The sequence below is a fragment of the Dryobates pubescens genome, chromosome 4 (assembly GCF_014839835.1).
Source record: "Dryobates pubescens isolate bDryPub1 chromosome 4, bDryPub1.pri, whole genome shotgun sequence".
NCBI lineage: Eukaryota > Metazoa > Chordata > Aves > Piciformes > Picidae > Dryobates > Dryobates pubescens.
In genome coordinates this window covers 12,984,326-13,009,713 of record NC_071615.1, presented here as the reverse complement: position 1 = coordinate 13,009,713, position 25,388 = coordinate 12,984,326, and the positions used below count along the sequence as shown (strand labels likewise).

General features: G+C 40.3%; 1 protein-coding gene across 1 annotated transcript in view; it reads right to left on the bottom strand.

Moving 5' to 3' along the window:
* LOC128897188 (uncharacterized) overlaps positions 1–22,063 on the bottom strand; it is an 84,466-nt gene extending 62,403 nt beyond the window's left edge. Inside the window, exons 1-14 of the mRNA XM_054161252.1 lie at positions 22,009–22,063; positions 19,461–19,621; positions 17,942–18,012; positions 15,955–16,120; positions 14,889–15,026; positions 13,934–14,123; positions 12,816–12,943; positions 7,974–8,077; positions 6,308–6,473; positions 4,446–4,628; positions 3,397–3,549; positions 1,690–1,834; positions 1,233–1,391; positions 405–523 (exon numbers count right to left, since the gene is read on the bottom strand). Coding sequence (XP_054017227.1) covers positions 405–523; positions 1,233–1,391; positions 1,690–1,834; positions 3,397–3,549; positions 4,446–4,628; positions 6,308–6,473; positions 7,974–8,077; positions 12,816–12,943; positions 13,934–14,123; positions 14,889–15,026; positions 15,955–16,120; positions 17,942–18,012; positions 19,461–19,621; positions 22,009–22,063 — 1,938 coding nt within the window. The remainder of the gene's footprint in view (positions 1–404; positions 524–1,232; positions 1,392–1,689; positions 1,835–3,396; positions 3,550–4,445; positions 4,629–6,307; positions 6,474–7,973; positions 8,078–12,815; positions 12,944–13,933; positions 14,124–14,888; positions 15,027–15,954; positions 16,121–17,941; positions 18,013–19,460; positions 19,622–22,008) is intronic.
* Between the last annotated feature and the right edge of the window lie 3,325 nt (positions 22,064–25,388).

Here is a 25,388-nt window from a genome sequence, read left to right as displayed (position 1 = left end):
AAGAGTGAAAAGTATCACAGTATCACCAAAGTTGGAAGAGACCTCAAAGATCATCAAGTCCAACCTGTCACCGCAGACCTCATGACTAGACCACGGCACCTAGTGCCATATCCAATCCCCTCTTGAACACCTCCAGGGATGGTGACTCCACCACCTCCCTGGGCAGCCCATTCCAATGACGAACAACTCTCTCGGTGAAGAACTTTCTCCTCACCTCGAGCCTAAACCTCCCGTGGCGCAGCTTGAGACTGTGTCCCCTTGTTCTGGTGCTGGTTGCCTGGGAGAAGAGACCAACCCTTTCCTGGCTACAACCACCTTTCAGGTAGTTGTAGAGAGCAGCACCTGGTACTTGGTCTTGTTTTGGTTGTGGTGGTTTTATTATGACTACAAATCCATAAACTTACCTCAAGCAGATTTATAGCTTGCCCCATAACATGAACAGTCAAATTTGTCATGACTGATCGTGGTAGAAAAGATGCAGGAGAAAAGACCACAGATGCTTCCACATTTGCACCTGAACCAGCTGCAATAGAAAATATCAGATGTCTGTCATTTAGAGACCAGCTATTCTCACATATTTTGCAAGTCTCACCACTCTTTGGGAAATTGCAGCTCTGCTCATTGAGAAGACGGTGAATAAAATATTAAATCCACATCAAATACATTAATGGACACTACTGAAAAACTATTATTTGACTAACACTGAAGGAAGAGCATTTACAATACAAATCATAACAATTGCACTGGAAGAGGTGGCCAGAAAGAACAAAATCTAACTCTGAAATTATTATCTAGTGTTTTTGCTAAAAACAGATGATGAACAGATAGTAAAACAGGAAGGAACTTGTCTGAATCTTCTCTTATACCAAGGAAACATATGAATCATAATTAAAAAATACACTCCAGTCCCCTTTTGCTGCAAAGGAAGCTTACTAAGGAAGGAATCAAAAGTTGATCTTCACAAAAATAATCTAAAATTTCTTAGGTTCTTATGCTCTTCTCTCACAAAAGGCAAAGCTGCATGGTATCTGGCTTGCTGGAATAACATCTGATATAATTCCATTAAGGTCAGAGCAGAGTCAAGCCTACATTTGCATATCTGGATATTATTGTGTCATAAAAACCTGTTAAAAAAAACAAAATCTCGTCCTTTCTGTAAAGGACCAGAAAAGTCATGGGGAATTTCAATAATCCATATCCTAAAAAGCATTAAGTTCTAAAACTCCACATACCTGAGTGGAATGTGACATCAGAATATGAGGAGTATTTCCATGTCTCTCGTTCAAAATCTCTGCTAAGGATTTCATCAGGAATAGAATCTCGAAGGTGCTCCTTCAATGGATCATCTGTCTCCAGGAGCTGAGAGAGATGACTCCAAACAAAGGAGCCCACTTAAATTAAACAAAGAAAAGCATTTGGGAATTAGAGAAATAATTAAAACGGTTTTAAAAACTGATACAAAGACTAATTCTATGAGCAGTCAATTCTTTATTGACTACTGCTAAGTACCAATATCACAACTCTAATACAAAATGTAGCAGTAATAAAAACAACTTTTTTAAAACAACGTACAAAGCATTAAGATTAAATAAAAATTTATATAGACTGGTACCACTATACATGTAAAGTAAGCATTACATTGAAGCACAATTTAGGAATGTTTAAGACTTCAGTAGTTGCTTGGCTAACCTTGACTGGATGTTTCATTTAGCAAAGTCCTTTGTACTTGTTTAAATAATTCTTCATGGGGACATTTCATTGCTATATAATAAGCTGCAATCCTTATTTCCACATCTTCATTGGCTGCCTGGTACAGTTGAACTAATGTATCATTCTAGGAGAAAAAGATAAGAAGGTTATCTTATCAAAACAAAAAAATAGTTATGATCTACTCCCCTAAGACACCTCATGTATGCACTTTCAGGTACAGGTGGGTTTTCCTTTCCGCAAGAGATAGATATTGCTTTACACCTGACAAAGTGCCTTCATGCAACATGCACACAAATAGCTGTACATCATCTTATCCACAGATTTCCAGAACAAACTGTCATGATGACCTGAATGCTGCACCGACTACCTGAAGGGAGGTTGTAGGCAGGTAGGGGCTGGTCTCTTCTCCCAGGCAACCAGCACCAGAACAAGAGGACACAGTCTCAAGCTGCACCAGGGGAGGTTCAGACTGGATGTTAGGAAGAAATTCTACACAGAGAGAGTGACTGCCCGTTGGAATGGGCTGCCCAGGGAGGTGGTGGAGTCATCGTCATTGGAGGTGTTCAGGAGGAGACTTGATAGGGTGCTTGGTTGCATGGGTTAGTTGATTAGGTGGTGTTGTATGACGGGTTGGACGCTATTATCTTGAAGGTCTCTTCCAACCTGGTTTATTCTATTCTATTATATTCTAATTCATACAGGACTGTCTGCAACATAAGCCTCACTTGCTAGCTCTACAGGTAATGACAGTTATACTCCAACACAGTAAGAGTTGTTCTATTGTATTTCACACATATGCAACAGGTTATACACAAACAATAATGGCCACATTTTTGTTAACAGGACATTAAGATCACTGCTTCTCATCTTAGTCAAAGGATAAGATTGAAACAAATTTATTCTATTCAATACTTCCGTGGTATCAACCCATGTGAGATGTTTGGTGAACTGCCAGGAATTGAGACCTCTAATACCTCCAGGGTGCCAGCTCATTTGACAGACAGTGATGGGGTGTATAACAACACACAGACTTCATGCTTTCAACAGGTCTAAGCAGCAACACTGAGCTTCATTAACTACAAAATAAGTAGATTATGCTAATCCATGCTGCGATTACATTTTAAACAGCTACAGAAAACACTTCAAGTGCACGTTCATCTGGAACCTCTTGTTCTTCTGAAGCAGGACTGCCAGCTTTCCCCAGGCTAGCACTCCTGGCTTTGCCATTTTTTTTATCCAGGTGAAATAAAGTTTTGAGTTTTCATCTACTGAACCTCTGACAAAATGTTCTAACCATGACAGTGTATTGCCAATCACAACAAGCTTCTCAAATTAATACTTAGCATTTCAGAGAATGACTCAGTGGAATAGCCTATAGGAAAAACAAAGTACTGCAGGTTTTCAGCCATAACCCACACAGACACATGCCACCCAAGTGAGGTAGCTTTATGAGAAATTGTAAACTTTACCTCAGTTACTGGATGCATTTGCTCAACTACAGCATAGTATATTATAGGTCTGCTCTTCAGGTGGTCCTACCAAGCTCTCCAACAGCAGAGCTCAGCTGGAAGACACGTTTACACTTGTTCCTTATTTGCTTGCATGTCTCAAAACTGTTTCAGAAAATTAAAAATCTGGGATAGTGCCAGGAAGCCAACAGTCTCCTGCTAGCAATAAATCACTTACCCTAACAGAACAGGGAATACGCCTGAAGGCCTGGATAGCAGCTAAACGAATTCCAACTGGATTACTCTTCAGGGAAGCACACGAGCTCAGAACAGGAGCTAGCGAAGGTGCTGCCAGTCCTGCATTTCCAATGGCTTTTAACACCAGCTGCATCTGTAAATATAAAGCAAGGCAGAACAAAAAGCTCTCCATATGCTGTCAGTTGTATGCGAAATTCTGTTGCATTAACATTTCCTGTGCAAAATTCTCTGTTTAAAATTATTTAGTGGGGGGTTACTACAGCCCCTATTGTACCACCTATATTCTGTCTTTAGTGTGAGGACAAGACTCATACAAATATGGATGACTCATACAAATATCCAATGCCATGTAGCACTTGTAAGTAAAATTTGGCTTAGACCTGATGGAATACAGAAGCATTTAAAACAAAAAAACTACATCACAATGACAAAGATGAAGTCATGGATTGGATGTACTGCAGAAGTTTTTCAAGTCATTTTTGATCATAGATATTTTGACCTTGTAGTGATTCAACAGAGTTCTGGACACAGTAACTACTTCAAGATAATAATTTGTCAACAGATGCCATAATATAACCAGTTTTCCTCACTAAACATCAAGGAAACCTGTGCAAATTCAGAACCCAGAAATTTTAGTGCTGGCAGTCAATGAATTTCAATGACAAGCTCTATATTAAAGTTTAGGTACTTCAATGCAACACAGTGCCTGATCAAAACTTTGTTCAAGGCTCCCAACCCACAAAATCTGTTCTTTAAAATTACTTTTTCAATAAATGGGATAAGAATTAAAAGTGCGAAGACTGCTCACACTATATGAAGAAATATACGAATCTAGTGTGTTTAGCTTGCACACTGGAAAATTAAAGACATGAGATAAAACTTAGCTTTTGAGCTCTTGCTGCTATCTGATACACTGTTACTGGCATCTCTAAGAATGATATGGAAGAACTGATTAAGTAGATCATCAACAGAAGATATTTCTTCAGCAGCAAATGTAAACATAAAGATATGCTTCTGTATGAATGATACCTTACTGTGTCCTTCTGAATCTTGCACAGCACAGTTTCCTCTCAAAAACTTCTTAAGAGTTCTCATCACACTCTGCACAGCAGGCACATCATCACAGGAGCTGTAAGCTGAACAAAACCTGTGTAACAGAGCAGTTATTCCTAAGAAGCAGCTCTGGCTTGCTCCTGGTGACTTCAGCAAAGGCTGTAAACAAGCACAAGAAGAACAATGTGTTTCAGAAATGTCTATCATTACTGTAGCACACCACAAAATAAATGTATCAAAGTATCTACATACCAAAATTCAATCTTAACAATGTACATTTTCAAACAGCCCTTAAAGGACTTAACACACAAACGAAAAAGGACAATCCTGCAGAGATATAGTGGCAAAGTCTTCCACATGTGGACATATGGGCTAAATTAGTGTCAATCTGATACAGACTTCAGTTCATTTCAACAGAAATCATGCCCTACATGCTTAGGAAGGAGTGTGAAAACAAATCTATAATATTTTCCAGGTTCCTCAAAATACAATAAAACCCTCACCAGTACAGAGTGTCTCTAAATCCCACATCAACACTTAGTAGTGGTAGCTTACTAAATCACAGGCAGTTTACCATTTTTAGAATGAAAATTACTTTTTCTCTTTCATGAACTTGCAAATTCCAAATTTCTGTACCCTCTGAGGCAAGCCTGTTACTGTTGAAAATCCCTCCATTTCAACCAATGTTTGCAAAGCCCAAATGAGCTGAAGATTAATCACTTCCTGCAAATGCTGTGGGAAGCCTGCTAACCCTAAGAGATAGTTTTTTGTGATGCTGGTCAGAGTCTGTATGACTGAAACAGCAGGTTGTGATATACTGCATACTCACAGCTGATCAACATTTCATTAGGACACAAGCCAAAACCATTCTTAATGAGCTATTTAAGCTATGTATCTATGATTTTATTACCTAAAACACTGCAGCTTCACAAAAAAACATAGCAAGTTCAACTTCAGACTCTAAAAGCATGATAGGTTCCACTGTAAAAATCTTGCAGAACAACGAAAGAAAAAACATACTATAAAATGGACCCAGCGTTATTCTGCTGACAACTTAATTAAGGAAAAATCACAGAATCACAGAATGCTAGAGGCTGGAACAGACCTCTGGAGATCATCTAGTTCAGCTTCCCTGCTGATGTAGGTATGCCTAGATATGGTTGCACAGGAATGTGTCCATGTGGGTTTTGAAAGTCTCCAGAGAAGGAGACTCCACAACCTCTCTGGGCAGCCTGCTTCAGCACTGTTGAAATAAAGAAGTTTTTGCTTAAGTTCAAGTGACACTTCCTGTGTTCTAGTTTGTATCTCTTGTCCTTTGTCCTGCCCCTGGCAACCACTGAAAAGAGCCCAGCCCTATTCTCATTACCTCCACCCTTTAGATATTTATAAGTATTGACAAAATTCCCTCTTAAGTCTTCTCTTTTCCATGCTAAAGAGCCACAGGTGTTCCAGCCTCTCCTTGAAAGAGATGTTCCAGTTCCCCAGCCATGTTGTAGCCCTCTGTTGGACTCTTTCCAGTAGTTCCCTGTCCCTCTTGAACTGGGGACCGCAGAACTGGACACAATACTCCAGGTGCAACCTCACCAGGGCAGAGGTGTCAAAAGCTGCAGTACTGCTGCATATACAAAGGACTGAAATGTTGCCAGGTGCTAAATATAAAGCCTGCAAGGGACTAAATTGGAATCATGTTTAAAATAGGCAGTAATTTCACTACCAAAATTAGCTGAGCAGGTAAGAGTTTTTATAAACCTGTGACAAAGACTATTAGTATAAAATACAAAACTCATGAGCAGCTAGATGGATATAAATTTTAAAAATATAAAGCAACATCCACTCACAGCAAGAGATTCAATCATCCCTGAGGTGGGTTTAGGAATGAATGAAAGTGACCAGAAGAAATATTCTGCTTTGTCTTCCTCTACTTCTCCAGAAGCTATCATTTCTTTTATTAGGACAATACATGCCTCTGTAGTGCAAGAGAGGAGAGCATCTATGAGCGGCTGCCTGCAACACATGAAAAAAGACACAGCAAATCTAAAATGATCAGAATACTCAAGAATCAAACAAATGCACTGAGGCTGGGCTTCTTTCCAAGAAAATAAAGGTCCACTAGATTAGCAAATACCAGGTTCCACAGAAATCAGTATTATCCTTCGATTTAGTGACCTTACAGAAATATGCCTTAGCCAAGATGTGAAGAAGTGTTATGATTGTTTCAAGAGCTGTTTGCCACCAGGCTTTTAAGAAAACATTCAGGTGCTTTCTCTGAAAATGAAGCCAAAATGTATCCCAGGTTTGACTTCAAAAGATTGAGGTACCTTAAAGCATTGCATTTCTTTATTAACATGAGTTTTTCCTTTCATTTCTCCAATAAAAACAACAACAAAATTTAAAACCGAGTTGAAAAGCTCTTAATTCCTGTGCTTTTTTAGACCTTAACTAAGTGGAATGGTTACACCAGCATGACAAACAAATATAAATATCATTCTTAAGAGTCCCTCTGTAACTATTCTGAGCCTCCCTCCTATACTGGTGGATGGACACTCGTAGTAATCAGGAAGCAGTCAAGCTAATGTGGGTAAAAGTGGAGGAAAGCACCTGATCTTCATCAGACTAAGCAGTCTGCCTGGGATTCTTTTTAGCTCCTAAAGTTAGTAACTTTGTCCTGAAGTTAATACACAAAGAGGCAGAGTAGTTGAGACTACCCTCCAAAACAGAAGAGTATTAGCATGACTGTTTGTCAAATGGTGAGAACAAACCTAAGCCATAACAAAACTTCCCTCTTTTGAATGAAGTTTAAGATAGTTACAACATGGCATTAGATTAATTTCACACAAGCTGATGCCATTTTGTACTGAAATTGGGTAAAAAACTTGTTTCTTTATTTACACTTTTCAGAATGCTGATTTCAGAGGGAGGGAAAAAATGGTATTGATTTTAACAGTGCTGGGTGGGTATTTCTGAAAGTCTCAAACCGATAGAACAGAACTATGCCAGACTGCAGAGGAGTGTGGGCCTTCATCTTTAAAGCTGCAGTTCAGTGACTGGAATAACTGAAATCAGGCAGCTACTTCAGAGATATGATTTTACCATGCCCATACTCCCACCTTAACATCTGTCTCTTCTCCCCAGTGAGTATTATGAGCACTGAGGTACAGATCCAAAGAAGCTTCTTCATGATAAATGGCTGTAGATGCTTAAAAGCAGCAGCGCTGATTTCCATCTAAGTCATGAATCAAGTTTCCTGTTTGCATTGCTCTTGAAACTGGAAGTCTGTGGGAATTAGCACGGGTTGGGAAAGTCTGCTTGATACACAATGTTCATTCAGTAAGAGAATAGTATCCTTCTGTTACTTAAACAGTATCTGTAATACACATTGTTCTTTGAAGTGCTCCAAACCTAAATCCAACATTAAGCATGGATTTAAGAATTTAATGAAAAGTATTTACAAACCTTTTATAACCTATATATATTTCTTAAAGGCAGTTATTAAAGGGTCCTTACCAGTTGTCTCTGCATTTAAATGAAGATCTTTGCCATAGTGCTTTTAAGGCCTCCAGGGAAAGATGTCTAAGCTCGAACACAAGAGTCATGAAAAGGTCTGCAGCCTGTAAGAGAGCACAAGAAGAAATGTAGTATTACAGTTGTGCAGAAACAGGCTTTAGGGAACACAGCACAGCAAAAGACTTTGGGTTATACCAGAATTGTCACTGATTCATTATGTAACCTTAGGGTAAAACCTCCTCTCTTCCCTGTGCCCCTATCTTCCTACCCTCTCTTGCTTTTCTTTTCAGGCTGCAGACACGTAAGGAGAAGAGATTTCACTTACGCTGTCAGTCAGTCCCACAAATAGCAGTGCTCAGCAATCACTCTAGCATACCTAGGCACACCTCTAGCATACAAATATATAATAAACCAAAATGCAACACTGTGGTTACAATGCAGAAGAGAAGGCCATCATCTTCTCTGACTTTGTACAGCAAGTTCTGACACATGACCAGAACCACTGACATAGCACACAAGTAACAGTCAAGCCAACTTATGTTAAGTTCTTCAAAAGCATGTGTAAACCACAGACCTTTTGTGTATTTTTACATGTGCAAATACACTATGGGCAGTGTGATTAGGGAAGCTGGGGAGCCTCACAAGATGTTATCACAAGGAGCTGCTGGTGAATTCAGGTGGCCACCAGCTGGTGGCAGCAGTACAGCTGCAGATAAAATTTCCAGACTCATGTATTTCCAGGTGATGTAATTTTAGCCTGTAGACTGGCTTCATTCTGCTTCACACCTGCTGACAAGATGAGCTAGCATCTGACAACTCAGTGCAAAGTTTTGCAGAGAAACAGCTAGTTTTATTTCCTAATAATAGAACTTTTGATGGAACTGTCTGGTCAGGTGGGCTGTTTTTACTTTTTAAGGTAGGATACGTTGAAATTGAGCTGTCAGATAAACAGTAACCTCATAGTCAATTTCTCTATTTGTGGTATCATAATAACAAACTACATGCAAATTTGGCTCCCATTCCCACCCCTAAATCAAACATAAGTAAGTCTGGTTTTTATTCTACACAGAAGCTTGCTTTTCCTTCTATCTGCAGACTTACTGCACCTCTAGTTTAAAAAAAAACAAAATTCTTCCAAAACTATAAACATGATATGATTTAGAGTGGCAGGTAAAGTAGTAAAATGCTTCCCAATAAAAACGTTTCTGTTTATGATACATACAAACCACTCTTTGAAAGCTTGACACCTTCCCTGCTAGGTATCAGCCTATGTAAACACACGGAGGGCTGCTTTGAAAATGTGTTCAATAAACCTACTAATTTATGCTCTCAATGAAAGTGTGAGGCCTTCTCTCTAGTAAATTTAGGAACTACACAACTGTCTCTTCTATATTGAACTTCTGGTTTTCAGCTGTGTGATTTATCTTTTCAGCTATATATATATATATGTTAAAGAACAAGTGATTTCCTTGAAGACCAAGCATGAAACCAGATAAAGGTGATGCACCCTTCTCCCTGAAGTCTGCTGTTTGAACAGCCATGGCTACTTTCTCCCTGCAATAGCATAACTTCCCTTCCTCATGATCCTTATTGGATCTTTCTTACTTCCTTTCTTACTTTGCCAGTTACCCTTTATTTCACCCTCCATTTCAGGAAGGATGTAACTGCTCCTGATCACAGACCAGGTTTAAATGACTTAATAGGATATTCCCAGTACTATCTTCTAAGGCTTTCTGACTCCAAGCAGACAAAGACTTCTGTTCCTGGTTAAATTATCATACAATGTCACAGGACAAAATAAGCCAAATTTCAAAAAGCATCTTCCTTACCTGGGAAATATTGTGTCACACTCCCTGCACCCACAAGTTAGAAACATACAGATCCTAACACCTGGCTAGGTAGTAACTAGCAATTAGAATGCCTTATGAGGAAAACAAATGGCGAGACCATACCCTAAAGGTCATTTCTTTTGGGTCAGACTGGGGTACAGGAGTTGGCTAAGGTGAATCTAATATATTCTCGCCCACTCTGCTTCATTCATACACAGCCACTTCACCACAGCTACCAATCCCACATCAAAATCCAGACAGCCAAATATAAATGCAGGCCCCAGCAGAAACTGTGTGACAGGCTTCCTTCAAGCTTCTCTCAAGTGAGGGTCCCTTCTCCCTATCCCTTTGACCATCCTTTGTCAGCATGCAGCTTGTTCACTTAATGGTCCATTAGCTAATCCACATCCGCATTGAAATTCAATCTTGTCTCATAATAGCATTCAAAAATTAAACAACAACTTTGCTTCCTTGCAAATTACACAGTCTCCACCCCATTTTCTCATCCCTTCACTGTTTTCCCTGGAGTTAGGGATTTTCGCTTCCATTTATTCTTCATCTTGTGTCCTGAAAGAAATGCATAATCTTGCTTCATTCAGAGTCAAACAATAAGGGGACAAACAAGCTATACATGCCTAACAGTGGAGCTGTCTCCCAAGCAACACTGTGAGCATTCCCATAACTTCTTTCCTGGCCCAAAAGACATTTTATCAGTTGGAATGGGGCATAATAAAGATCCCTTTTGAAATCTCTTGTCACATAGAAGGAACACCCTGAAGCAGTGACAACCAATCAAATCCTCTGCTGGAACAGGCATATGATGAATAATTCACCTCTTTTTTAAGCAGTGGCACAGACAGCAGCCACTTGTGCTAGTCTTAGAAATTTACAAAACAAATTTCCCACACATGAAGCCAGTGGGCCTCTTTGGAGACACAAGTAACATCCCACTGTTACTGGGGCAAATCGTCTACCATTCTCCAGAGAACTTGAATTATGGGTGTTCAAAAGAAGCTGGATTTAGAGTCTCAGGTTCACTGCAGTAATTTCTTCTTTTTTTCCCCCCAATGTTTTCCAAGCAGCATGCAGCCCCCTAGTCTATTCCTAAATGCCACTGCATACCGCTGTTACAGTAACAGCCATATAGAATTAAGAATTATCATACCCAGAGGCTGTTTTTATTCTACATTAGCCTGCATCATTATGTTTGTGGCTATTAGCTCTCTATAGCCCAAATCTCCCTAGCATACAGATAAAAAAAGATGGCAGACTTGCTTGTAACTCAGAGAGAGAAATCTGTCCTATATACCACCACCTAGAAAGGCAAACTTGCTGTGTTCTCCACAGTTCTGTCAGTCCATGATACCAGCTCAGACAACAATCAGCATTTAATAAGTTGGGAGTAACTGCTAGGGTTGTAATTCATCAGAGCTAACTGAAGTTGTTTGCTTCAGTTGGTGTGACTGCAGTCCTTCTCCATCCCGTGCCTTTGTCTTAAGTCGCACACCATGTTACACAAACACCAGTGTGTGCTCACTAATCACAGATACAGCTAAGAGAAAGGGGAATATACATAATGTATTTATTTCTAAGCAGGCACTACTGGTCTGCAGAACTTTAATTTAGCAGTGTGCTCTTCTCTAGTCCCCACAAAACCTGTAGCCTCCCGGTATCTGTGTGCCCCGCAAGGAGGACACTGGCAGAACTCTGGTTCTTTCAGACGGGATTTAAGTTAGACAAAGGAAGATGAAGTGCTTCTCCTAGGCTAGGTCTGAAGTTTTTATTAACATGACTTGTATCCTGCTCCAAAGTACAAACAATCTAACAAGATAAGAACATCAGAGGACAGAGACTGTATCAGGAATGAGCTGACTAAACTTACCAGTGGCAAACTCATGGAGGCACCAAGACCCATTTCAGTGCTTTCCCCATTAGACCATACTTGTTTTCTAGCGATATCCTGTCCATGAATGACTTTAAATGAGTGTGTTCTTCTATTTTGAAAATCTTTCCCCCCACCACCATTATTCTGCATCAGAACTTCACTGTTAACAAGAACCACTCCATCTGAAGCATAATGAGATATGAAGTGTTCTCTCTTTTAGGTCATTGCTCTCAGCTCATCTTAGGTCAGTAATGACTAAACAGCAGCATGTGTAGATCCTTCTGTCTTGTACAGAACAGGTGCTCTTGATAATCTCCAAATTTCCCAGAAGACAGGGATCTTCAGTTCAAAGACAGTGGCAAATACTAACTGACTCAGCTGCTGCCAATATCAACAAAAATTACAAGACCTAAGTGAGCTAAGGAGAGAGGCAAACTCTCATCCAGAATGATCATCATCATAGAAACAAATCGAGCCACTGCATTTTGCACATGACTAGAATATTCCACCACCATGCAAATGGCTTAGGTGAGAAGAGATTCCCTCTGGACCCAAGCAGCATGCCTGAAAAACACGATGGTTACTACCAGGACTCATCAGAACCACATGGAATCAGTCAGCCAAGGCCCAGAGGCAAGGGTTTCATATGCACTGTTTGGAGGGGACAAAGCAATGGAAGTATCACAGAACTCAAATAAACATGGAAACAACAGCAGTACCAGAGCCAGTATCCCACAATAAAGCTGTAGAAAATGGGGTTTACAATTAAGCATCAAAACTGTCCAGTGATACTAAACTAGGCACATTTTTTCATTTGTTTTTGCACAGCAAAACAAAAATTCAGAAAATTTTTTTTCAGGTTAATTTAGAATACAGTTCATGTTGCTTTAGCCCAATATTCAGCAGACATACAAAGTTCTGACCCTTCTTTTCAGCTACTTATATAGGAAAAAGACACTTCAAAGCATTTGATCTTGCTGTAATTCCACATTTTAAAATGCCCTAAACAATGGAAGGCTTCAGAATCTCAAAATTGCTGCTCTCCTAGTCACCTCTTACCTGTGTAGGAGAACTCCTGAGACCACAAAGGGCCTTAAAAGAAAATAGAGGTTATGTGTAAAAGCTTACCTCAAAACTCGCACTATGTGCCAAGCAAAGCTTCCACACTAGTTCAGTCACTTCCCGTTCAGTCACTTCCCTCTCAGTTTCTTTTCTTTCATACAGCATGCTGGTCACATACAGATCCTCGGAGTCCACTTGAAAAACATAAGGAAAAATCAGGTATCTGGTGCTTGCTGGTCATCTGCTATGGCTAACTCTAAATGCTAGGGGACAGCTTCTCTCTGAGCCTTTACTTTTATATGTAAGAATCTCTCTAGTCTCTGTAAAGCCAAGGGGTGAATGTGAACGTCTGCAGTCAGGCTGAATTTAAGAACAACAAAACAAAGGTCTAAAGACAAGTGTGACCTGAAAGAAAAAGTCAGAGAAACAAGACAAACAAGATATTAATGAAAAAGTCCCACTTCCCATCAATGTCCCTGTTACTTCATCACCCTTTCCAATTTTTTCTAATCATTGGCTCCCATCCCACACTTCAACCTCCCAAAAACTCAACAGAACATGTAAGCGCCACAAAAAACCCTAAATGACTGGACTGTTAACCTCTTCCTGAAGAAGAATCTTGTCAGAATCTTTTGTCAGCATAACTATAAACAAAAAGTGTTCTGGAAATCTGTATTTTCTTCCTTAAGAACAACCCACCAATAGGTGTAACAGACAAAAAATAATACAAAATGTTTCTCAATATTTAGAGTTCAAATTAAAATCTTTCCTCAGGCAGCCCTCCTATTGACTTCATTCTCTTAAGAAGTACACAGAGCAAAGAAGGAAGAAAAACTGAAACAGTTCTCAGACATGGTATATCCTTAGTTCCATAAGGATTTGAATTAGTTAGACTTCATTTGTACAAACACTGGGAAGCTGATACTCTGTGTACAAGGGGGCTTGGTATGCAAAGTAAAAAGGAGTTGATCATTAAGGAAATCTATTGCTTTTGGAGTCCCTAGAGTTGAAGCCAGCTTCTTTCTAACAAGCCCAAACTCCCAACGAAGGGGCAGCTCTCTGTAGCTCACACTGTAAAAACATCCACTTTCTCAAGAGTTACAGGAAATACCAGGTGCACAGAGTTCTCACAGGCAAGACCCAATCTGAAGATTTTTCTAGGAATAGCAGAAACATCATGTTACCTTTTTTGTACAGCGTCTCTGTATCCACCTGAAAGAGTTTCAGGGAGGACTTTGTCTGCGTCTGCGCCCCACTGCCCTTCCGAGCAAACAACGTAACAAGGTTGGACTCAGCACATTTGGCTTCCTCCAGGATTCCATCCTTAACACTCTGAACACATTCCAGTCTGGAGGACAGGATCTGCTGCTCAGACTGAGAAGAACAGATACTTCAGGTAAAGTCTTGATGATCTATGACAAATCCTTTCTCTCTCAACTTCACAGAGGATTCCAATCCTGTGATATAGTGCAAAGTCTCTTATCTAGACCTTAGCACCCAGGCTGTGGCGGTTAATACACTCTTTATTTTCAGTCTAATTTTTCCATCACTGAAACACAACTGCTACTAATTTTCAGTGTCAAGTGGTCTCAATCCATTTCAGTTCACAAAGCAGCAGTGTTAAGCAAATCTTTTTGGTCAGCAGAGCTAAGAAAATGGTAAATTACAACCCAGTAGTACAATACAAGAAACAAGTAATATTCACCTAATAAAAACTGCACAAGATACAAACATTAACTGTATTAGCCACCAACAGCAGGAAGCTCTGTCTTTTAGAAAAGCAACTATCTTTCTGAAGGTTTCTGCAAATAACAACACTCTATTCCTCTTTTTCACACTTCACTTTGTTTACCACTCTAACACATTTCAAAGACAGAGTTTAATCTAGGTGCCTAATAGCCTCTTGCTTTTTTTCTTTTATTGTTCATTGACTACAATTCAAATTTGCATTAGAAACAAATTCTGTGAATAACAGGCATTACAGAGACAATAATATCCACCACGTCTTTCTAAGGATTCATGTTTGGGCACACACACGCAAATACAAATGACTTCAAGTGACTACTTAAAAATGTTTTCAACACTGTTCCAAGAAATTAGAAGGTTCTGTGGAAGAATCAGTCATAACCCAACACTTACTGACACATGTGGAAGAACAACAGACTGCACAGAAGTGAAACCCGAATAGCGGTGAGAGCAGAGATTTAAGTCCTTTGTCTTAACAAGAACAGGACCTTCTTGCTGGTACCTGGTTGGGCATATTCCCAGAACATCCACCTAGTAACAAACAGACAATGTTGAAGTATGCATGCAAATACAGACTACAAGCAGCTATTTATGTGCTATCAATGTTACTAACTGCTTTGCTGTTAGTAACCAGTGCAGTAACCAGTAACCAATGCAACAGGGACCTAAAGTCTCCCTTGCAGGACACTGCCAAAAAAAGCCATGGAAAGGTAAATAATTTTAAAGACCTTGCTCAAACTTCATAGTAGACAGGGTTTGTTGATTTGTTTAGCTTCACTGCATTACTCTCAATCAGGTCATTCAAAGACATTTCCTTTTTCATTTCAGATTTCCTAGGTTTGCAGGAAAGCATTAATTCAGAAGACCATTTCTACTCTGAAGAAATGTAATTACAATGGGTGTTCCCAGTCCTCATTGCAGAACATCTATTTAAGCACTGATATGTAGTAAAAGCATGAGAATTAGGCAGTGCTCATCATGCTGAAGGTCAGCCTAAAGACTGCTCCTCAAAACATTAGAGGTACAAGATCTGCATACAAGAGTACGCAGGTGACAGCATACTCTGGACTATCATTGCAGCGTAACACAGTAGATCATGAGCTGAAGTACTAAAAAAAAAAATGTAAAACATTGCAAACAGCTCCAAGAAGCCTGATCCTAAAGTTTCCTGAAATTAATGAAAGAAAGTAATGATGTATAGTCATAAATAATGAAATTTGTATTTTCCCCAGAGAAAAGAAAGCACAAACCATGGCTGTATAACTCCTTAGTAAATTCTGCAATTACACAGCTTTTCCTCAGGTACCCAAATAGTGGATTCCAATGCTCACCAAGACTGCAAATTACAGATAGTTTCATAACACTCATTAAAAAAAGCAAGCAGGCAACCACCATTGGCTGCTGACCGGTCAGCAAGTGGCAAAAGCACCCTAAAGCATGACTCCACCAGCGGCCTCACCTCTTCAACGACTCCACTAGCAGTGGGTGCTTCTGATGTCTGCAGGACACTGAGAATGCCTCGCTTTATGTTCAGTGCCCAGGTCTGTTCACTCCTCACAGGACAGAGCTTCAGAACTTTCCCATGATGGAAAGAAAAATGAAGAGGATGCTGTTCTAGTATTTCCCTGGAATAAAATAGTTTATAGTTTTTTGCTTCAAACAGTGGCTGCAAGTCAGTTTATGACATTAGACTCAGATTTTCTGAACAGAGCCATTCCTCCACAATGAGACTGTCCTGTTCTGTATTCTCCATTCTTTATAGCAAGCCTCTCTTCTTCAGTAATTCCCCCTGACCCCAAAAGCACTTAAAAACAAGCCAATCAAACAAAACCTATCGAGATAACCACAGCATCTCTGACATAACTGTAACACTTAGTAAAGCCCACTCCTGGTAAATTCTATACAAGTAATAATACTTCCTGGCAACAATTTTTGTTTAACGTAAGAGAGACATTCTATTTTATAATTTAGGGTGACTTTATAATAGGTAAGCATGTCTCAATCACAAAGTAACGGCATACACTCTTTATCATTCTTCTTCAGCTGTGGTGCACACAAGAAAAACTCTTTTCCAATTAGTCCACATCTTCCTGCTCTGCTAGGTGGACACACCTGGGCTCAGTCTCAAAGTAGTCTCTGCTGTCAGTCCACTCCCTGATAGCCTTTGCTATACCAGATTGAGTGTACACCGTTCTTTTACTTCTGCGGGAGATCACTTTTTAACACGATTTCTTCCTCTAAATGGGGAAAAATAAGCTGTCCAAAGGAAGAACTCTATAGTATCCCAAGTCAGCTCCCATACAGGGAGCTACACAACTATTCCTCTAAGACAATGTAAGAGAAAAACTTTTACTGCACCAACACCTGGATACAGTCTTTCTGGGAGATGAGAGTGTGCACATGGGATAAGGGTTTCTGAACTTCTAGGCAACTGCAGATGCTTTTTCTACTGTTTGTGGAAATTACATGCATGTTTAGAGGACAAGCTAAACCAGTTTATATTCACAATAGGCTGAGGCAAATGCTAATAAGGTTCACTTGTCTGAATAATTATTTTCAACAGCCAAGCTTCAATGAATGTTTTCTTTGCTACCCGTTTTTGAGCTTCCCTGCAAAGAATAAGACACGATTGCTCTTATCACTACAAAAATCCTACAGAACTTCCCAGAAGAATATGTGCCTGTACAGTCAATACCCATACTGTGGGACGCTAAGCTCTTCCTGACGAATACAAAAAGCAATGCATTTACTCCAAACTTGCTCTTTATACCCTTTGAATTGAATCAATCAGCTCAGTTCAAGGCTGAGCTTAATCAGACAACAGAACTGTTTCTTTTTTTTTTTCATGACACAAGCAGCAACAGCTTTCTGAGAAAATACCAAACTTCCACAGTTTGAAGAGACCTTTTCATATAGGCATCTTCACTAGTCTAATTCTTTGCAAGTCAGAAGGAAACATACCAACATATGTTATGAATGAGCTACAAGAAGCAAAAATATAAAAGGAAGAAAATGGCATTAGACAAATAAATGACATTTAAATATCCTGGAAGAAAAAACAACATGTCCTGCATTGTGAGGAGCCTTCAAACCAAGAACTTTTGAATGTACTTTACAATTCAAGCCTAACAACAACAACCACAACTCAGAGAACTAGTGGGCAATCCACACACACTGCTAGCCAGCTGATAATTTGCACCCAGAATAATATTCTCTTCTCTCCACATTTTTACATACAAACTGATGAAAGTTATGTAAAAAAAAAAACCAAACAAACCACTTTATGGCCTCCCATTCTGCAGACAGTGCTCATATCTTGCTTTATTTTTTTTTAATTCAATACATCCAACTAAAACTAAACAGAGCATGAAACAGACTGTCCAGTCAAGCTGCTGTTAAGCCACATAGCTTCAAAAAAACAAGAACCAGACCAGAAGTTTTTCTACCTTAGCCTGTCCATTTCCTTCAGAGGGTCCTTGCTGGATATAAGACTTTTCTTAATCTGTACATCTTGCACCTAGAAGCAAAGATTATAGAGCAACAAATATAATTGTCTATAGAAACTCATGAACCTTATCACATGCAGACACCTTCATAGAATGTCACAGACTATGAAAAAAGGTTCAATATTGTAAGCAACACAACTGCAAAGGCCATATCTTCACACTGCATATCCAAGATGGTTTCCAGAAATCTCTTTCACAAAGTTTCACTCACTATTAAATACATTTTATATGGTGCTACTCTATTTCTTTCATTTTCAAGACAGAAGCAATCACCTGCTCTGAGACAAAGTAAGCCTGAACAAACATAAATTCTTTCTGCTCCAGCTGAGAAGCAAAATGACTAATCATAACTTGACTCTTGAGAGAACACCTGGTAAAGTTTTTAGTATATAGTAGTCATTCCATAACCACCTACTTCAAAAGTCAGAGGAGAGAATGCACATTAAGTTCCTTATGCAACTGCAAAAACTACTTGCAGTTTGGCCGGTTGTGATAAGGAAGAACTGTTTCAAATGGCAAATCACAAATGGTGGAGCTCTGCCTCATTATTAGTAGAGCAAGTAATGTTTTCATTAGTAATTCTCTTTTGCAGTATCTTCTACTTTTAAAATTTGTTTTAGAAAGACAAGTATTCAACTACATGTTGTTTTGGAAATCTTAGGATAAAGAAATAGAAGCTGGGCAATCCAGACACTGATACTGTGAGGAATAAAAGACGACAGTACCTAAATTTTCATCTTTCATGTAAAATTACAGAACTGATAAGCAGTTAATTTTATCTATATGACCGTATTAGGACAGGGACAACTAGCCTGTTCTTTGCTGGCCTCATGTATACATACATGTCAACCCTCTACAGAACCCATAAATTATCCCCTTTGTTTCCTTAAGGAAAACCAAGGTAGATGAAGGAAATTCATTTTCTGTGCTCCCTCTCCTAAAGCACTGTAGTTGTCAAACCACACTCACCCCAGGAAAAGGTATGTAATTTGAAATTGCTCTTTTGCTCTTGTTACAGAGAGATCAATGAAGAGTCACAAGATTCAGTTTTACACTGGGCTCAGAATGGCACCAATCCAGCACAGCATGCGAGTTTCTCGAGTTCTCTTTAAAATGCTCACTATTTTAAAACTACTGCTTCAGATACAGAAGTGCTTAAAAATAAAGGAACTAGCTTCACCTACAGTTCTGCACTTCATGTGGCAAAACAGTGAAACTGTCATGCCACATAGGAAAGAAAATAGTGATTTGTTTAATCTGCCCTTTAAAACTGGCAAATATTTAATGTGAAGCTGTGTCACATCACATTAATTCTGCAACCCTGATTATAAGATCCACAATTTTAGATGCTTTTAATTACAAGGAAAAAAAATATTATAAACATAGCAGTAATCCCACAGAATGATACAGTTGCAGGTGAGCTCATCCCAATTACTCAGATGATTGTGACAATACTTACTTTCAAAACCATCTGGCAACTCCCCAATACCTCAATGACCACTGTGCTCTCCAGAGCGATGCCGCTGCTTTTGTTAATACTTCCCTGCAGAAAGGTGTTGGTGACTGCTGAGTACCTGTAGCTGTATCTAGCTCTTCTGGGGAAGTATGATGCACTGTGTCCTAGGAAATAATTTGTTTAAAGGGGGGGTTAATATACTAGGCTTCACACTCCCCCTATTTTTTTCTTTTCCTACTTTTTGTTTGGCTGCTAAAATCAGCCAAAGAAGGGGCTGAACAATCAGAATGTGCCCTTCGCGCCTGGATTTACAATTGAAAGACATGGGTTTCTCAAAGCACCATGCCTGCTAGCAATAGCTCCTGTATGGAAGGGGAAAGGAATGCCTCTCTCTCCTATTCACATAACCTCACAATTCCCATTGAGGCAGGAATCTAATCTCCAAGAGCAAAAAAACCTAATGCAATCCATTTACAGCATGATGTTCTTCTCACACATTTCAGAGAGCAGCAAAGCAGGACCTTTGCAACAGCAAGATGAAAAAGAGATGCTGATACATTCAGTACTTTTCATGACAATGCTGTGAACTACACATATGCAGGCAAATTAAATGATATGGTTTTGAAGTAAAGAACTTTGGTTTCAAAAGCCTGCTTGAAGAGATCTGGGGAAGAAAAAAAAAAAAGAAAACAAGGATTACTTTGTATGTATGAAGACACTGGAGTGACTTGGCAAGTGTCTGTGGGCAGCACTGCCTTCTAGAAAATATGTCAGACATCCTCATGTGTGCTACGTGGCCTCTGTGTTCTTCTAAACAAAGGACCTTCTCTTCTAGACCAGGTGGCAAGAATTAACTCTGAAAGATCAATACCATACATTTTGGTAGCAGGGGTATGTGAGACTGTAAAGAACATGGGATTCATAACTGTGAGCACTGAAGTGCAAATGAGGGAAAAGTCAAAGAAAATACTTTCCCTCAGATGAAGACAATACCCAGGAAAAATGACCACTTTGGCTCCCATAATATAGAAGTTCTTTTTCTCTCAGCAGCACTGCAACACTCAAGCACTGTTCAATGACAAAGCCACACAGAAGTGAAGGGTCTCTAAGCCACAGTACCTAAGTGGATAGGTAAGAGGCCAGGGCAAGATTTTCTTGGAAGCAGAATATCCATGTTTTCCCTCCTGTTATACTGAAAAACCTTTTTACACAGTCAAGAACCTGCTAGCAAACTAAACAGGAAAAGTAAGTTACAAACTACATGTCAAGTCACTCAACCAAACCTTTCCAGGTCAGTTCAGTATCTTATCTCCCTGTCCACCCTTTTCAGTATGAATGGAGCTAACTGGGGGGAAAAAAACCAAACACTCACACATGGCTGGGGTTTGTTCTGCAGTGGTTTAGTAGTTTGCTTAGCTCTAACATCTATGAGTTATCCAAGCTCACAGAATTCAAACTTCAGGCAGCTCTGCTTCTGATAAAACTTGATGAAACTTTTCTGCTACTGCCATGAATGCTCATCCCTTAGATATCAGCATCACTCTTCTAAGAGCAAAGCAACCCTGGTGAAGAGAAGGAAGTTTTCAAACCCCTCCTTTCTTATCACATACAACACCTGAAAACAGTCTTGTTTTACTCACCTACACACTCTGTGAAACAGGAAGCTCCATAATTCAAACTCTCCAAGGATCCTGCAATGACAGCTAAGATAATAGAAAAGCACTGAAAACGTGTGTGCAGCTCAGAATAGACCTACTGTTTTTCAATTACAATGAAGTAACTGAACCCAAAGCATCAAGTGGATCAGGTAGGAAAAGGGCTGACTAGCTCACCTATTGCTTTTAAACATCAGATTTTTAAGATGTTGAATATGCCTCTCCAGGACCAGATTTAATAGCTCTCTCTGCTCCCAAGTTCATACCTGAATGCTGTGCTCAGAATTTTTAAATCTGTTCATCTCAGACAGAGGGTGGTGGGCTGAGCATGCTGAACAATCAGGCATTTGGTCAACTTTGTGAAGGTGCCTAAATTTAGAGATGCTGCTCTTTGCTTGTTCTTTTTAAATTTTTACTTTTCTTCCGTAATTTTCATTCTGCATGCAACTCTTCAGCTGACAAGAGTAACAAAGGACTACATCACTGACATTTCATTATCTATTCCAACTTCTCAGAATCCTTCATCTGCCAAGTATCAAAGGGAGCACAATTTTAGAACACGATACTAACACTTCATTTTCAGGTGAGATAATTAACTGATGGGCACCGTATCACTGTTCCTATTGTTTTCCCTAGTAATGCTGAAGGAAGACACGCTATTTAACTGTACTCCTTTACAGGGCAGCTGCCCTCCCACTTACCCAGTACCAGCCAAAGCTCAGCAAAACAATTGCTACACTACACTGAAAATTCAAGACAAAGCTTCTACAGAAATTACTGCAAGCTTACAAGTTGTAACACACAGCATCTCAGAAGTTTCACTGGTAAGACTATTCCTGAGCAGAAGTATTTTGATTTGAGAGAGATCAATCTTAGCAAAAGTTTCTTCTACTTACTCCATGAAGCTCCTGCCACAACAGCACAGAGTAAAATGATGGTGTGCGGCCCCATGGCCATTGAAATGACCTCCTCAGCCCAGAAGTTACAAAAACCACATCAGTTCTCCTCTCAAAGGCACCTCGGAGTAAGGCAGTGAAAGAAAATTTCCTTCACAAAGCGGGAGCTATTTCAACTCCCCTCTTCCAGCCAGAGGAGGGGCTCCAGCAGGGCTGCTGGCCGAGGGGAGGGTGCACATGTGTACTAAGGGGGAGCAAGAGCTGACAGTATTTCAGCCTTCTTACAAAAAAAGAAATTCCACATAACTGAAAGGAAAAGTAATTACAATGTCACAATGTAAATTTTACATAAATAACTACATTTAAAAATCACCCTAGCAATCATTCCCTGATGATTAATCAATCAAAAAGCACACAGGGTGAAAGCAAAAGCTTTGAGGCTGAAGACAAAGTATTTCCATCTGAAGCAAGCAGGTTCACAGGAGGCAGCTCAATCAAAATCCAAATGCAAGATGGATGAAATAGTGCATAAATTATACGTAAACTCACTAAACTACAGTCCTCCTAGTAGCAATAAGGTTTTTACAACACAACATATATAGGTCTGATAGGGTTCACTGAACTTGTGATAGGGACCTTCCACTCTTGCTTCAGGGAGATTCACTACGACTCATAGAGCTGAGGAACTTGCCACCCATCTTTCCCTATGGCCATGTTTACTCTTTGTCAGGTAACATTTACCCAGTTCAAGATACTTAGAAATTTTACTTAAAGGGAAAACAACTTCTGACATGTGCTTAACATAGATCACCAACCAGTGAAGGTGAGAAAGTCAAGTCTAAATAGTCAGTTAAAAAAATCCCCTGATAAAACCTGGACCCTTGGATCAAAATCCCAGACCTACCAAACGCCAAACTCAAGGGCAGCTCAGGAGGAAAATTCAAATTAATGATAACAACAAAAAAAAAAACTTACAGATTTCATACAGTGCTGCAGATTCCCCCAAATTTAAATTAATACAGAAGTAAATAAAATGCAATCTTTGTTCATCAAGAGACCATCACTTTGGTCTTTTAACAACTTATGCTGTTTACAATCCCACTCAGGCTGATTTTGAAAATGGGGTTTTCCTCTTCCCAGTGTGAAGGTGCAACATGCTGTTACTGCTTACATGCTAGCAAACAGGCTAGCATGGCTCTGCAAGCTAAGGATGAGCACCCATGCATGGTATATTTGCTGTAGTATTTTCACAGAAACTTGAAAATATACAATTTTAAATGCTTTGGTATCAAAATGGGTCTATGAATCAATGAGGTTTTAGGGGGAAAAAGCTCAATATGATTTTGTAGAAAATATCATGAAAGCCATAACATGAATATGTGTCCTGCTGTTGATAACTTAAGAACTGCTCTAATTTTAGGGAGGAACATAATACTACCTAGTACTACCTAGTCTATTTGGAGGGAATGCTTTCTTAACAGAAAAACAAAAGCTCCAGATTAGTTCAAGTCTAAAGCCTGAACATGACATTCTGGACAAATTACTTCCAATTTCATTTTTACCTATACAACTCAGTTTGTGAGCCACTTTACAAAGCTGTGGTCCAACCTCTAAGGAACAGCCAAACCTGCAGACTTCAAAATCCACTGAGACTCAGAGCAGGAGGCTGCTCTCTGGTCATGAAGTTACATGTGATATGATGTGACAGTATGGTGCCCGTGGAGTGGGTGAGATAGGGTGTGGGTGAGATGTGGTGGTGGTGTGTGTGTAATGTGATGTGGGGTGCAGGTGTTGAGTGATGTAGCGTTTGGGTGTGACAGGGTGTGGGAGAGGAGTAGGGTGATGTGGTGACAGTGTGGGATGGGGTGATGGGGGGGTGGGGTGACATGGGTGCAATGGTGGTTGCAGCAGTGTGGTGTGAGCAATATGGTGGCAGCAGTGTGTGTGTGTTGGGGGGGGGGTGATGGGGTGTGGGGGGTGACATACTATGATTTCAGTGACTATTTCTAGGCTAACAACATCTTCATGCAAAAATATCTAGCATGTCATAGAAGGGTTCTTTCTACAGATGAACAAAGAAACCTTGCAATTCTCTAAAAGGAGCAACAGTTTTCATCTGTAAACACTAGACATTAATGCACTTATACATATGTTTGATTTTAACCACAAGTAATTCGGTTAAATGTAAAGGAGCACTTAAAATGGAAGACAAATTCAAATATCCGTAAGAACAGAGCAGCAGCTGTTCAGAAGTTTCCATCAGAGGTCACCACATTCCAGTCTGAGAACTGGACAGATCCATCTTCTACTACCCCTGACACCAAACTCAGGATCAATAGCCAGTAATAATACTGAGCTACAGACTGAACACTGACATAGAAGATCCATACAAAGTAACAGTACTGTAAACAAAAAACTATTAATGACATGTCAGCATGTTAAGAGACTCATGGGGCACACTCACATTCGAGCTTGGATTCAGGCTGTGATTGCCAAAAAAAAAAAGGTGCTTTAGCAAACTGGTAAAGGCTGTTCTGTAAGTGCCCCACAAATTCGTTTAAATTAATTATTATTATAAAACTCATGTTTAACCCTAACAGCCAAAAGCAAGAGGAACGTGCCCTTGGCACCGACACGCGGAATTCTCTCTTTCCTTCAGCACCGAACTTGCACCCCTCGGCGCGAACACCTGCGCGACCGTCGTCCTCCTGTGATGGCGGCAAGGGTCAGCGCTACTCCCGAGCGCCCCACGGGAGCTGAAGGCCCACCTGCGCCCGCTCCCACCTTCCCGCCCCTACAGCTAGTCGGTGTCTTAACTAGTTCTGGACTTTGTAGCAAGTCCCGGAGAGCAACCGACCGCACCCTGCCACCGCCCGACCAGGCACACGAGGAGGAAAGTCCGCGGCCGGGAAAACCCTTCACGGAAGGGTACGCTTCTCAGGGCAGGGCGTCGGGAAGAGCTTTACAGAAACATTATTTCCCTAGAAACAAAGGCGGCAATACAAAACGGTGACGCACTCACAGACACATGCACTTCTCAGGCCTTTACCAAGAGGAAGCGATGCGCAGAAGGGTTCCCCCTCTCCCCGCCTTCCCTGGGCTGTGGGGGCGCGTGGCGGCCGCCGATACGCACCACACAACCTCAAAACCCGGGCGACCCCTAACGCGTACCTCACCACTGCCCTGGCCACAGAGGAAAGGCCAAGAATGAGGCTCTGTGACAAGGAGGAAAGGAGGAAAGGAGGAAAGGAGGGAAGGAGGGAAGGAGGAAAGGAGGAGGCCAGCCGGGCATGAGGTTGACCAGGACCAGGTGAGGACCCACACCAGCCACCCCTCTCACCCCCCGGCGGCCCCGCCAACCCTCTTCCCGCGCGGCTGCG